We start from the raw sequence: 14,034 nt of genomic DNA, 5'->3' as shown, positions 1-14,034 counted from the left end.
TTGGGGGGAGTCGATACGCTCGCTTGGCGTGGTCGAACGGTCACACTGGCCGAGTGATAACGGACAAATATTTCAAAAATTATTTAAGATGACAAACATATAAAACTAAATTCTATTATCAAAGCGTATGTTTCGATTATTACATTGGGTGAATCGTCGTTTCGGTGGGCCTAACAATAAATCTAACAAATGGAGGATAGGAAAGGATTTTAAAATTCTATATATTATTTTTTTTTAAGCGTAATATGTTTTTCAAGTCATATTAATTTAAACCCCTTTGGCAATTTAAATATTTATATTTTCTTAAATTAAAATTTGCCTATTTTAAGTATGATCTAGGCTGCCACCTGGAGATTAACGCTACCCAACACTTTTAGGTACACCGTTTTGTGTACGTATTTTTCGTACCTTGATATCCAGCGGAATCAAAACATTGAGTCAGTCTTTGAAAATGGATGAAAACAGCTTGATATACGGACTGGAACTCCAGGCTCGGGCCCTAACACCTCAGTACGGAGAGAGCAACGATGTGTGCTTCTTCATAGCCACCAACTCCTTGAAACCCACGAATCAGGTGCACTTAATTCAGTACGAGGAGGAGCAGGGATCCGTGCAATCAAAGGTGAAAATCTGGGATTGCCAAAGGTTGTGCTAAATATATATCTCCAAACAGGTCTTTGAGCATGCCCTGGGTGAAGTGTGGAAACTTAATAGTTGCCCTCGCAATTCTCGCCTGCTGGCCTCCGTCTACAATGTGCAAAAGGGAGCACAAGTGCTCACCAAAGCGGCTCTGTTCACGCTGCCCGAGAATCTCAATCCGGATCCGGAGCAGCTGAAGTCGGAGTACCTGCCCTGGGAGCAGGTTGAGGTCCTGGACACTGAAGCACTGGGCGAACGTGTTAAGACCATCGAATTCCATCCCAATCAGGACACCCTCGCCTGCGTGGTGGACAACAAGGTAGCTGTGATGCAGCGCGCTGAAGCCTCCACTCGCGTGGTGGCCGAGGTGCCGGCTAGCGGATCCTCCAGTGGATCTGCAAAGCATACACAGCATTTCACCACCGGCAAGTGGTCACATCACCATCAGGGACACCAGTTTCTCACCCTCCAGGATGGCAATCTGAGCGCCTACGATGTGCGGGATACACAGCATTGCGCCTGGAGCATTAACGATGCGCACGGACAAATGGTCCGCGACCTGGACTGCAATCCCAACAAGCAGTGCCATTTGGTCACCGGCGGGGACGATGGTTACTTGAGAATCTGGGACTGTCGCATGGCCAAGGCTCCGGTTTTCGAGCGCTCCGATCATTCGCATTGGGTTTGGTGCGTGCGCTTCAACACGTTCCACGACCAACTGCTCCTCTCCAGCTCCAGTGACTGCAAGGTGCTGCTCACCTGCGCGGGATCTGTAAGTTCAGAGACCCAGGTTCAGGCAGGACTAGATGAGTCCAATTTCAGTGGTGCAGAAGCCGAGGAGCGGCACAAACTCTTGCCAGATGGTCTGTTGCAGACCTTTGATCAGCACGAGGATTCTGTTTACTGTGCCGAGTGGAGCAATGTGGATCCGTGGATCTTTGCTTCCCTCAGCTACGATGGCCGCGTCATAATCTCAAAGGTGCCCAAGCAGTACAAGTACCAGATTATATTTTAAGCCATTAGTTTCTTAAATTATTACACATATTTCATAGTTTTAACTAACTAAACGGATTGTGTCCTTGTATGCAGCAGGTTATACAAATATTAAACCAATAAGTTATTATATAGACAAATATACCGAAGGAGTAAAGCTTTTTGAGATGAATTGCGATGTTCAACCAGTATCCTCGGATGTGCAGTCGGAGGAATCATTGGGATTGGCAGTTTCCACGGAGCAAACTCGTTTGATCAGCTCGTTTTCGATCTCCACAGTGCCATTGTCCACTGCCTCTTCCATCTGCACGTACTCGATGGTGGCGGCACTCTTCTTGGTGGATAATACTGGCTTTGGTGCAGTGGGTGCAGGTGTTTCTGTATTCTTTTTTGCCTGGGCTTCCGCATCATCCTCGGCTTCTTCCGCCAAGCTGCTTCTCTGCGGCTGAACTTCGGCGTAAATGGCGGGGAACTGCAACTGCAGCTTCTGCTTAATGACCCGTATCTTTCGGAATATATAATCCAGATCCTTCTTCATTTCGCTCAGGCATTTCACATGTCTTTTGAAATCCTCGCTCGCACTTTTCAGACGACTCTGCGATAAGGCATTGCAGTTGAGCAGCATCTCGTTGGTCTTCTCAAAGCGTTGCAGCCTGTGGGGTGTATTTTAGATTATTAATATATTCTCGGTGGTTAAATTACATTGCTTACATTTGCTTTTGAGCTCTAATCATGGTTTCCACATCGCTTTGATTCACCATTCCTGCGAGGCTTTGTATGAAAGCCTCGGCGGCGGAGTTGCCAAAACCAGTGAAGGATTCCAGGTCAGGAGTGGCATCCGCGGACTGGTGCACATCCGTAAGGCCCAAGTGGCTCATTGTAGCCTAAAATTAATTTGTTTATATTCAGGGGACAAACAATAATTGATTTGTTTACTTACTTTTCAAGGTCTGTTTCTTTGGGGCAAGCTAAACTCTGTTTTGTGTGCGTTTTCTGGCAGTTTCAATTTTCTTGTTTATGTTTTCATATAAATTTCATGTTTGTATCTATTTTAAAAGTTCTTTTGTTTAGTTTTCTGTAGGAAAAATAAAAAATATTTTCGTAACAGCTGTTTTATGTGTTAGTTAAAAATCAGTACTGCAAAATGCCAAATTGCAAACCACTGTCTTAATACAAACATTACAAGAAACATTTTACAATAAGGAAAATGACATTAACATTAACATTATTTTATTACATTTGCTTCCATTACGGAAGCTTCCTTTTATTAGATATTTAAAAAATTAAAAATATTTCAATAATAAAGCTCGGCATGGGGTATTTTTATGCAAAGCCGTTTTGGTCACACCACGCTCACCGGCTTTCATATAAGCAACTGCATTTTTTCATTTATTCTTAATTTAAAAGTGCAAAATGAAGCTTGCTCCAACTGTTAAGCTGAACAATGGCTACGAGATGCCAATTTTGGGTCTCGGCACCTACAATGTAAGTTTATCCTTATCATCCGCAATGCTTATCAATCAGCAGGCAGGCATTCATGTTCATGGAACATTCTACCTTTCCATTCCAATAAAGCGCCATTGTGAAATTAAAAGTTAATTATGTTATCTGTAGCTCAAGAAGTCTCGCTGTGAGGCTGCAGTGTGCCACGCCCTTGAAATGGGCTATCGGCATATAGACACCGCCTATCTGTACAGGAACGAGAGCATTATAGGCAAGGTTTTAGCTAAACTTATAGGCGACAAGAAAATAAAACGCGAACAGGTGTTTCTGGTCACCAAGGTAGGGTATAGTTTATAAAGTGTATATCTGGTTACCAGAACATGTATACAGATCGAAAATCAATATCCAATTAGCTGTGGGACATATATCACGAACCCAAGATGGTGAAATACGCCTGTGAAATGCAATTAAAGCTGCTGGGCGTGGATTATATAGATCTATATCTGATGCATTCGCCCGTGGGTGTGGACTATATCTCAGATGATGATCTGATGCCCCACGAGAATGACCAGCTGATGACCAAGTGAGTTTTGGATACAACTATATGTTAGCTTAAGAAAGCTGGGTGCGGAAAAAACGAATTTTTGAAATCTAAAACTGATCTTTGGAATTCATAGCGATGTGGACTATGTGGACACCTACAAAAGTATGGAGCAACTGGTGCATCTGGGACTTGTGCGCAGCTTGGGATTGTCTAACTTTAATGTCAGTCAGCTGAAGAGATTACTAGAACACTGCCAAGTCAAACCTGTGAGCCTTCAAATCGAATGCCATCCGGAATTGGTGCAAATTCCCTTAATTGAGCTCTGTAAATTGCACAACATCACGGTGGTTGCCTATTCGCCACTGGGGCGTCCCAAAGCCTGCAATCCGCTGCCGGAATACTATACTGATGCCAAACTACTGGCCCTGGCAGCGAAATATGGCAGGACCCCAGCACAAATCATTCTAAGATACTTGGTATAAAGAACCTTCGAATTGTAAAGTGATGAAGATATTTATTGGCTAAAGAATACAAATGCTCCACAGATCGACATTGGCACGGTACCTATTCCAAAAGCTGCCCAGCGAGCCCATCTCGTCGAGAATCTGGATATATTTGATTTCCACCTAACGCCGGAGGAGTTGCTTCAGTTGAAGATCTACAATACAGGGCGGAGAATTTGGAAATTTGAAAAAGCCAAGAATCATCAGTACTATCCTTACTAACAAAAGAAAAAATCTCGTTAGTTAGTTTACAGCGTTCCAATTAATTAGTTTTTTTATCAAGTTTTTGCGTTATTTTCTCAGTTTAGTTAATTATTAAAAATTACAAGCAGTTTTTAACTGTGAACAAAATTACCTTTTAAGTGCTTGCCAAAAGTCATATATAAATATATTTTGTGCTAGATATGATCCTCTGAAAGGCGAAAAATTATAATATATATAACATATAAGGGAATTAAACTTTTCATGGCTCACCTGAAAAAATAATAACTTATATTTTAAATCGTCTTATCAAAGATTATCGTATCTTTCCTGCGCCTTGCGACGTTGCTCAGACATATAACCTCGAATGTGGTTTCGATTTGTCATTTCGCGACTCTCCGAAATGTTGATAGTGTTCGGTGTGAAACGAACGCGAGGTCCTCGAAAAAAACCATAAACTGATCTCCAAAGTCGCTTTATAAAACACATATTTGGTTCTGTCGAAAGGAAGGAATAGTAATGGTGAATTTGGTATACTTTATTTGCAGTCCAAGGACAACGAAGGCGAGGCCGCTGTGAAGCACGCCATCGATGTGGGCTATCGCCATATAGATACGGCTTATTTCTACCAAAACGAGGCCGAAGTGGGCAAGGCGATTCGGGACAAAATCGCAGAGGGCGTGGTCAAGCGAGAGGATATATTCCTGGTCACTAAGGTAAATGACATGAATATGTTCTAGATCAATCAATAAGATTATATTTTGCCGCAGCTTTGGAACGTTTTCCACGATCCTGAGCGTGTTGAGTGCATTTGCCGCAAGCAGCTGAGCAATTTCGGCTTGGAGTACATCGATCTGTACCTGATGCACATGCCAGTGGGCTACAAATATGTTGATGAGAACACTCTGATGCCGAAGAATGAGGACGATGTGCTTCAACTAAGCGATGTGGACTATCTGGATACCTACAAGGCCATGGAAAAGCTGGTGAAACTGGGGCTGGTCCGCAGCATCGGAGTTTCCAACTTCAATAGCGAGCAGCTGGCACGTGTTTTGGCTAACTGCGAGATCAAGCCCGTCACTAACCAGGTGGAGTGCTCTCCTGCCCTCAACCAGAAGGCTTTGACAGCCTTCTGCAAGAAGAACGACGTCACTTTGACGGGCTACACGCCATTGGGAAAGCCCAAGCCGGATATCCAGAAGCCGGACTTTATCTATTCCCCGGAGGTGGCTGTTATTGCCAAGAAATATGGCAAGACTGCACCGCAGATTGTTCTGCGCTACCTGGTAATTGCCGAATTAGCCGACCTCAGCGATAGCATCTAATTTACCTTTACTTCGCAGGTTGGTCTGGGTGTCATTCCCATTCCCAAGTCATCGAATACTAACCGAATTTCTGAAAACTTCGATATCTTCGATTTTGAGCTGACGGCCGAGGAAATGGCCGTTCTCGATGGGTATCACACTGGCGAACGTGTGGTGCCATTAAATTTGATCAAGGGTCTGAACCACAAGTACTATCCCTTTTCAATTGAGTTTTAAAACCAAAAGAGTGCCTTGTTGCTGTAGCACAAATATAATATAATAAATTTGTTACACATATGTAGATCTATGACAACAATTTGAATGCACGAATTCCCCTACTTTTTCCTACTTATCCAATGACAAGGGCATTGTGCCTTGGTGCTCCATTAAATCCGCCCAGATGCCAACGATCCACACACCACCGTGGAAGGTATTTCCAGAAAATGGGAGCCAATGGAAGCATCGATCTTTGGCACGGCACGTTTGACATCCGAGCTGAAAGGTGAAAATGTTTGAATACGGCCGAATGAAAATATAACGCTTTTACGAGCAATGGTAATGCGAACTGCTCAAACTTGGAGATCAGCAGTGGAGGGTGTACTGGGCTTAATTAAAACTTAAGTTACATCTCGAAAATACTGTTTACCTGCATTGTATCAATCATTGTTGAGCCTAGACAACAATGATTAATGATTGTTTTGTGCACAGAGTGGGCTAACTCTAGTGCTATTTTCGGAAGTGCTCCAAGCTATTCTACAGTAACTTTAAATATAGATACTAGAAAAAAGTAAGTGAGTAAATTAATTGTTGAAAAGTATGTGGATCTAAGATAGATATAAACTATATGACATTTAGAATACGTTTTCTTAGAAAACTTCTGTTGATTGCAAGCTACGATAGTTAAAATCATTTCATTTTCATATCATTTTTAAGAACGATTTTTGGGTTGTCTACGTTCTCTTATCAGTGGATCTTACATGCTGATGTATGGTCAAAATATATCATGCGGAAGCTATTAGTTGCGGCAACCGCAGAAATGAAGCATGAAAGTATTATGGCTATTAGTTGATGTAGCTATTACGGCCGAATGGCTAATTATTTTGGGATTGCTGAGTACATTTTGGGTTAATCGCTGCCAGAGACCTTTGTAAATAGCACCTCGGCCTGGGGTGACGTCAGAGCCAAAAAAGATGAGCACGGGCTGAATGAAATTGGGGTCGTCTAGCCTTTGAGCCGCCCCAACACTGCGGTGACAGCTGGGAGGGGAATGGAGGAGCAGGAGGAGTAGTGGAGCCTGCTGCTCCACGAGGCAATTAGAGGAGAATCTCTGGCATGCGCCACCTTGACCCAGGCCAAGAATAACATAACAAGAAGACGTCAGCCTTTCGAGACCACTTTCCATGCAGATGGCTATCTCCAAGCTCGGATTCGATGCTCGGCTTCTGCTCCACTGAACCGATGAGCCTCTCCACTCAAACCAAATCCGACTCAAGCGAGATTGAGTGAGTGAAATCGCTTCGGCCGAGAGCGAGGTTTAAATAAATTTTCAGTCAAAAAATTGGCAGTTTCGCTCCAAGCGTGCCCACGTTCACAACACGTCGCCAGTTCAGTTGCGGAACTCACACGGATATACAATATATATTCCGGCGATCAATTAGAGCCCGGAGTTCAGCCACAACTGCCCCCCCACTCAGGCAACGCGTATAAATATTGTTACATAACATTAACAACTTGTGAAATCCACGCAGTGCCAGTGCGTATAACCAAAAGTGAGTTGAGCTCAGAATTACCAACCCCCCCCCTATAGCGTCTCGAACTCTTACAAAAACCAAAAAGGATCCAATCGTGCATTATGTAAAGGCCCGAGAAAAGCTGGTGGCGGTGAAAAACTTTCGCTTTCACCCAAGTACAGCTCTCTGCAGCTCTTGGCAGCTGTTGCGCATGCGCAGATACATTTGCAGATTGCTACTGTTTGCCGGGGATTTCCAGGCCTCACTTTGTGGCACGGCGAACTGAATGAATCGGGTTTGAAAATAACATATATTGGTTATTTTGAAGGAAGAAAGATAGTTTCCTTAAGTGATCATTTGAGATATATAAATAGGTTTATATATAAAGTGCCTTGTTAAAGAATGGCAGATTTGTTAGTATCTGATAGATATGATATGTATCTTGATATAAGTAAAATCAAATGATATATTTTATAGTTTCTGGATAGGTTAAGCAGTATGTTTACTTTGTAAATGTGCCAAAATATCACAGATTAATATGCTACAAATACTAGTTAGCTTCAAGATATTCTTATTGTATTCAACTACATTACGAGATATTTTTGACATATTTTGCTAACTTCATTTTCCAGCTCCGTGAATTTTTCCCAGTGTAGCACTTGTTCACCTTAGAAGATTGCACCGAACTAGCTGCGTGGGTGTAGCCAAACGAAAATCGTATAGTTTTTTAGAGCCTTTTAATTGTGCTTTATTGACCCACTGCAAGCAAGTGCTTCGCGCAAGTCAAGTCAATCATTTTACGGCCGATCGTTTGCAGCTCTTCGAGAGTTTTGTAATTCTGTTTGCTGGCTTAATTGCCCAGCCACCAGAGGCCTGGCCTACAAGGTCTACACGGCCGACAGCCGAAGTTGGCCAACACCGTAAAAGCCAAGTGGTTGGAAAACGTACTCGGTGCAATGCAATTTGTGCGGTTCGCATATAAATATTCATGGCAAGTGAGCTATTGTGCAATTGCCAGGGACAAAGCCATCGACGTGACGGTTTCCTTTTGACCAACAGCCACGACCTCGTCGGTAATTCTGCAGAATGGGTGCCACATATCTTGGCAAGTGCCCCCTTTGGTGGCCAGTTTTTCAGTTTTATAGTTTTTCAGTCATCTAGCTTTTCAGTTACAAGTGCAACCGATTGGTGTTTTTTAAGGCCCTGCCTTGACCAACGGAATGGGCCGCAAAGCCTTGGGGCTTGGAACGTGGTTAGCCTGGCTAATGAATTCCGCCCTGTAATCAGTACTCAGTGGCATTAGATTCTGACACATGAATATAAAGCGCTACTCATCCGGGGAACATTAGCGAACGAACTATTGTCGTAATTGTGGCAAAATGCAATCTGCATGATAATCCGGAAAGACAAATGCAAATCGCAGCCGAGTCGTAAATTCAACTGTTTGCCCATTCGAAACGCGAAATTGAGTCAAAGCAAACCAATATTGCCAATGTGCACGGTCATGGGGTGGGATTGGGCAAGTGCACGGCGAGAAATTTGGGGGTTGTTTGCGCAAAAACCTTGCTCTTGAATCTGCCCTAATCATATTGGCTGACAATGAGGCATGGCTGGTGAAAAACACAAGTCATTCGATGAATACTGCGTAGCTGTTACGCCAAAACAAAATGTATTCGCCAAGGGGCTTTACATAAGATTATAGGGTATCAATAATAAAAGGCATAAGGTACGGGTATGGGTAAGATAGGATATCTTTCATGGTAGGATATAGTTGAAGATCACTCAGAAGGATCATATAGGATATAGGATATCTATCATGAGTTTTGATTAATAGGATTACGTTGTGTTTTAAGGATCTTAACTAGTATCATCAAGGGATCATCATGTAAGGATAGTACAAATCTGTCGTTGATCTTCTAAGTGATTTAATAGGTCATCTCAAAAGTTAAGCTCTTGATGGTCCAAATTCGCTGGATGAGCAATGCCGGATGTGGGGCGCAGTCATTTCTCGCCGTGTAATGGGAGTGGATTGGGTCGAGTGGTGGGATGGGAAAACCAGTTTTGAGCATTTCTCGGCGCCTGCACTCTTTACTCTTACCAAAAGTTGGCGACTCGGCGGTGACTTGGTGCGCGGGATCGGTAAGATGGAGGTACTTTGGTTTGGCAGCTTTTATGCTGCGATATGATGTAACCGGCGGGCTAATTGGCGGAGCGGAAGGCGGACGCAACAGAAACGATAACGAAATTACAAATCGCATGTTTCGCTGGTCCCAGTGGACAGCGGACAGCGGACATCTTCTTCAGCACGTCATGGTATCGCATGGCCCATAAATGATCGAGTTTCCACAGTCCGGACTTTCATACCATATACATACATACTCATTTCGGACGTATTCAAAGCAGGGCAATTCCACACGTTCAATTTATTTTACTTCAGCGCCCATCGCAGCGGATCGATTGCGTTGGAAACTGTGTGAAGGCCATGAAAGTGAACAAACTGGTCATAAACAGTTTGTTGACCAAAAAATAGTTGGACCATCCAACACGGCAAACCAATTTGGCCAGCCAAACAGCCAGCCAGTCAGCCAGCTGTCATCCGATCCGCAATTACTGGGCGGTTACTCCGCAGCCTTGCGCATCTTTCTCTCGACCTTCGTCGGGGTTTTTACGACTAGAAATTTAAATGGGCTCCGAAATGACAACACCCGTGAGCCACCAAACATTCAATTCGATTCGTATGCAAAGCAGCCAGCCAGTCAGTCGGCCGGCGGTTTGGATTTTTGGGTCACGGTCAATGGACCTGTGTAAGATCCAATGAAATGTAGTAAGGCGAAAAAATAGCGGAAATGCCAGCATCTCTGGGCGGGATTAGCCAATCGATCGCATTTGGCTGTGGGCGGCTTCTTCGCTTCCAACTGGCGATTTAACCCACGCAAGGCATTGCACCCTGGTCGCTTGAAGCCATCGCCATCGCCATATCCAGTTCCAGTTTCAGTTTCAGTTCCCCCGTTCGCCTGACATTGTGCAGTCAAGAGTCAAGTGGGATTAATTGGTATGCATAGATATGCGAGTGGATGGATACTCGTCTAGAGCAGCTTGTGGTCCAGTAAACTGCGCTGACCCTTGAGAGTTCGATGAATTTTAACATTTCGGATTGCACAATCGCCACCGACCAAGGGCAACCGGCCAATTATGAGTGCTGGTGGTGTCAGCCGTGAAGAAATCTGGCTTACTGGCTATCTGGCAGTGGCCACTTAGCCACTTGGCCATTTTAGCCCATTATTCGGCTTACAGCCAGCCAAAAACTGCACCTCGATGTGGTTCATTGATATATCGCTTAAATGCATTCGAGCGATCCCAATTTAAGATAACTATGACTTCATTTTACTTTCGTTTACATGTATTTTCGTTTATCGGGTTCAAGTTTAAATAGGTAATTAAAATCGGGGAAATAAACTCATTACTTTGTAGTTAGTGCTCGGCTTTTTCAGCAAAGTTATAGTTTGTATAAAAGTTGTAATTATCTGTAATAAATATTAGGGAAATAGGGAAAAGTCCCCTTTTGTAAAATAAGAAAGCTATTATTTTAAATAGTTATCTTAATAGTTGAATAATACAAATAATAAATATGTTGTGTTTTTCTTTAAATAAATGCTTAGCATTCATAAATGCCTTGCATCGCAAATTAGTAATCTTGCTTAAGTATACAACAAATTCCTATGTACACATTTTTATTATAGTTCAGAGATCATCTATTTAATTACAAGGCTCGAAATTTTATTAAGACTTTGATGTTTAAGCACGCATCCATGCATCATGAATTTAATGGCGATTTTATTTGGAGCAGTGTAGTCAAAGGGAAATTCAGCAGGTAGATCGTAAACCTTTTAGGGAAATCGGGTAAAAATTTGGCAGCTGTGGCCTAAACTAAAAGTGAAAGTGTTAATTGGACACAGATAGCAATTCAAGCTTTTCAAGTCTTACCTTAACCACTGAAATCCGTGACTTTATGAGTTCTGCTCTCTTGATTTTGACCAAATAAATTGCGTAATATAGTATTGGAATAAGACATACACTCCGAGAGTGCATTGCTTGAACTTGTGCAATAGAATTTTGCAATTAAAATGTACACATATTTTACCCACTTCCAGTGCTTGAGACCGAGGTGCTGCAACAACCGAAGCTGAGCGGACCGGCTGCCAGTAGCGGCGGCGACTATGACTATCCGTATGTCTGCGGACTGAGTCCGGCGATGAAGCAGGTGGCCAAGGAGGAGCTGCACGAGGACGAGAACATACGGCGGCAGGCGCTGGCCCAGTTCCGCGAGTGGATCGAGAAGCATCCGCACATCCGCAAGTGCCGCACGGATGCCGTCTTCCTGCTGCGCTTCCTGCGCACCAAAAAGTTCTCCGTACCATCCGCCTGCGAAATGCTCGAGCGCTACCTGACCATCCGCCAGCTGTTCCCGCACTGGTTCAAGCAGCTGGACATCAACGATCCGGCCATCAACGAGATCTTCGAGAACGGCTACCTGGTGCCGTTGCCACAGCGCGACTCCACCGGACGCCAGGTCATCTTCTCCGTGGCCGCCAAGTTCGATCCCTACAAGGTAAGGATCAGCAAGATGTGCTAAGTATATATGGTATACTATATATTTATAATTTTCTTTGCAGTTCACTTCGGTGCAAATGGCGCGAGTGCACAGCCTGATCTGCGAGGCGCTCCTGGACGACGAGGACTCCCAGGTGGCCGGGTACGTGTACATCAACGATGAGAGTGGCATGAACATGGGCTTCGTTAGTCTGTGGTCTCTGACCGACCTGCGCAGCATTGTCAAGTGCATCCAGAACTCGACGCCCATGCGGCACAAGGAGACGCACTTCGTCAACATTCCCCACTACGCCAATCGCATCATCGAACTGGGCGTCTCCATGCTGAGCGACAAACTCAAGAAGCGCATCATTGTGAGTTTATTCTGCTTGACACTATGTTGCATGTACTGACCATATGGCTTTTGTCCTTTTTAGGTGCACAAAAATGTTGACATCCTGAAGACGAAGATTGATCCCGCTATCCTGCCCAAGGAATATGGGGGCACCGTGCCCATTGCCGACATGATCGCCCAGTTCAAACAGAAGTTGCTGAAACGCCGGGCGGCAATCCTTGCACTCGACGACATGCAGATCGAGATCACCAAGGATGCGGCCAATTTCGCCGGCAATGATATCGGCGACATCGATGCCGGAGTCGTGGGCAGTTTTAGGAAACTGGAGGTGGACTAGTTGTACCACCATTGAGCACTCCCCAATTCCGTAGGCTAAGTTAGGATAGGTCAGGATACCATTGAGACAATCGACAAGACGCGCGGGCATGCACACTTCGTACCTATTTAAAAGCATCACCACTTAGTTGTATAACTACGGTCTCGCGGGAACTGTGACTCCCTCCAGTGGGTGCAGTTCCTCCAATCCTCAGAAACCCTTAATTGCTGGGACTGGGGCTGAGTTTCCCAGTTGTATGTTATATTCCATCCATGCGTTACGTTATGTTAAATGAATGTCTATTTAAATATATGTATATACTTATTCTTGTGAATTTGAATTCTCGACTCATCGACTTCTTCCTTGTTGATCTAGTCATTTCGGTAATGTGTTTCAATCGGGATAAAGATTTTGGCTAAGTATATGTGAGTTTAGGAAATGCTAAAGGATTTGAGGAGCGAAAACCTCTAAATCGACTTTACATTTGAAGTAGGAGGTATCTTTTAATCGGGGTTCAATTCAATGCAATATAATTGTGTTTATTGAATTCACTTATCGTCAAGAGAAAAGGCAGCATATATTTGTGATACATGTCTGCTGGAAAAAAATATCAGTAGAATATTACTTTGGCATTAACTCAGCTGTATATCCAAAGTTACTTGGTAAAAAAGAAATATAGGTATGGGCTTAGGTTTGGGTATGGGATAAGGTTGTGGTATATGTTAGGTTGGCGTACTACGTGGAATATTCGTTGGGGCATGGGTTGGAGTATTGGCTAAGGTATTTGGTAACCGCAGTGAAACACGTTTATAATAATTTCGGAGTACCTGTAACTGAATTCTGTCTTTATTATTATTACTACTAACTGGAAGTTCGTAAATGTATTTACTGTGCACACTGTAAGAATGGGGGAATGGTAACGTGAAAATTGAGTCTACAGTGGAGTCGCTAAGTGGTTAATTGTGCGGTGAGCTGAGCGAAGGAAAAAAGTCGTTCCGCCGATCTTCGTTTTCCCAAGAGGTTTGTACCCGGTTGTCTATGGCTGCTGTTCGTTTCTTTAGCGGTAACTATGACACAAATGGCGTTGAGAGAATCCGAGTGCATTCTACAAGCACAATAAGAGAACAAAAGTTCTTTGGCTTTAGGTGTGAGCGCTTGTTTGTGTCGACACTCGTGCTCACAAGTGGGGTCAATGAAATACAATATGAACTTAATTACCTGTCAAATAAATAATTACCTTCTTATCCCTTAGGTACATATATAGTCTCTAGAAAGAAAGAAAATACTTTCATGTACCGAACTATAGTTCGTAAACATAGTGATATCTTTTTCCTCTAGTGACATTATATTTTTACCCGCTGCTGTACGTGTGAGCGCGCGAATGTGTGTCGGCATTATGATTGTACGCTTATTATT

At 43.6% G+C, this 14,034-nt stretch overlaps 4 protein-coding genes and 1 long non-coding RNA gene across 9 annotated transcripts; 3 read left to right on the top strand and 2 right to left on the bottom strand.

Annotated features, from left to right (window-relative positions):
- The first annotated feature begins 11 nt into the window (after positions 1-11).
- LOC122617039 (EARP-interacting protein homolog) lies at positions 12-1,783 on the top strand. 2 transcript variants are annotated; one of them, XM_043792698.1, is made up of 3 exons: positions 12-125; positions 378-622; positions 674-1,783. In XM_043792698.1, the coding sequence occupies exons 2-3, from the start codon at positions 452-454 to the stop codon at positions 1,652-1,654; spliced, it is 1,152 nt and encodes a 383-aa protein (XP_043648633.1). In that variant the 5' UTR covers positions 12-125; positions 378-451; the 3' UTR covers positions 1,655-1,783. The 2 variants fall into 2 exon arrangements, with proteins under 2 accessions (XP_043648633.1, XP_043648632.1); XM_043792697.1 differs by having other exon boundaries at positions 118-240.
- Positions 1,631-2,759, bottom strand: LOC122617041 (kxDL motif-containing protein CG10681). Its single transcript, XM_043792700.1, has 3 exons — positions 2,573-2,759; positions 2,344-2,516; positions 1,631-2,285 (listed from the first exon to the last, which is right to left on the bottom strand). The coding sequence occupies exons 2-3, from the start codon at positions 2,508-2,510 to the stop codon at positions 1,814-1,816; spliced, it is 639 nt and encodes a 212-aa protein (XP_043648635.1). The 5' UTR covers positions 2,511-2,516; positions 2,573-2,759; the 3' UTR covers positions 1,631-1,813.
- Positions 2,760-2,973: 214 nt separating this feature from the next.
- LOC122615809 (1,5-anhydro-D-fructose reductase) lies at positions 2,974-5,943 on the top strand. Of its 2 annotated transcripts, XM_043790939.1 has the most exons (5): positions 2,974-3,117; positions 3,247-3,414; positions 3,489-3,658; positions 3,753-4,095; positions 4,165-4,344. In XM_043790939.1, the coding sequence occupies exons 1-5, from the start codon at positions 3,046-3,048 to the stop codon at positions 4,342-4,344; spliced, it is 933 nt and encodes a 310-aa protein (XP_043646874.1). In that variant the 5' UTR covers positions 2,974-3,045. The 2 variants fall into 2 exon arrangements, with proteins under 2 accessions (XP_043646874.1, XP_043646873.1); XM_043790938.1 differs by lacking the exons at positions 3,247-3,414; positions 3,489-3,658; positions 3,753-4,095; positions 4,165-4,344 and adding exons at positions 4,872-5,039; positions 5,094-5,609; positions 5,667-5,943.
- LOC122615810 lies at positions 4,117-5,850 on the bottom strand. 2 transcript variants are annotated; one of them, XR_006325874.1, is made up of 4 exons: positions 5,712-5,850; positions 4,597-4,820; positions 4,478-4,534; positions 4,117-4,340 (listed from the first exon to the last, which is right to left on the bottom strand). It is a non-coding gene; the product is annotated as an uncharacterized LOC122615810 (long non-coding RNA). The 2 variants fall into 2 exon arrangements; XR_006325873.1 differs by having other exon boundaries at positions 4,117-4,277.
- Positions 5,944-7,208: 1,265 nt separating the features above from the next.
- Positions 7,209-12,958, top strand: LOC122617335 (clavesin-1). Of its 2 annotated transcripts, none has more exons than XM_043793163.1 (4): positions 7,209-7,396; positions 11,509-11,966; positions 12,031-12,321; positions 12,385-12,958. In XM_043793163.1, coding segments are annotated over exons 1-4 (1,005 nt in total). In that variant the 5' UTR covers positions 7,209-7,395; the 3' UTR covers positions 12,640-12,958. The 2 variants fall into 2 exon arrangements, with proteins under 2 accessions (XP_043649098.1, XP_043649097.1); XM_043793162.1 differs by lacking the exon at positions 7,209-7,396 and adding an exon at positions 8,306-8,430.
- The last annotated feature ends 1,076 nt before the right edge of the window (positions 12,959-14,034 follow it).

The sequence above is a fragment of the Drosophila teissieri genome, chromosome 3L (assembly GCF_016746235.2).
Source record: "Drosophila teissieri strain GT53w chromosome 3L, Prin_Dtei_1.1, whole genome shotgun sequence".
Classification (NCBI taxonomy): Eukaryota; Metazoa; Arthropoda; class Insecta; order Diptera; family Drosophilidae; genus Drosophila; species Drosophila teissieri.
This window is presented reverse-complemented; position numbering and strand designations above follow the sequence as displayed.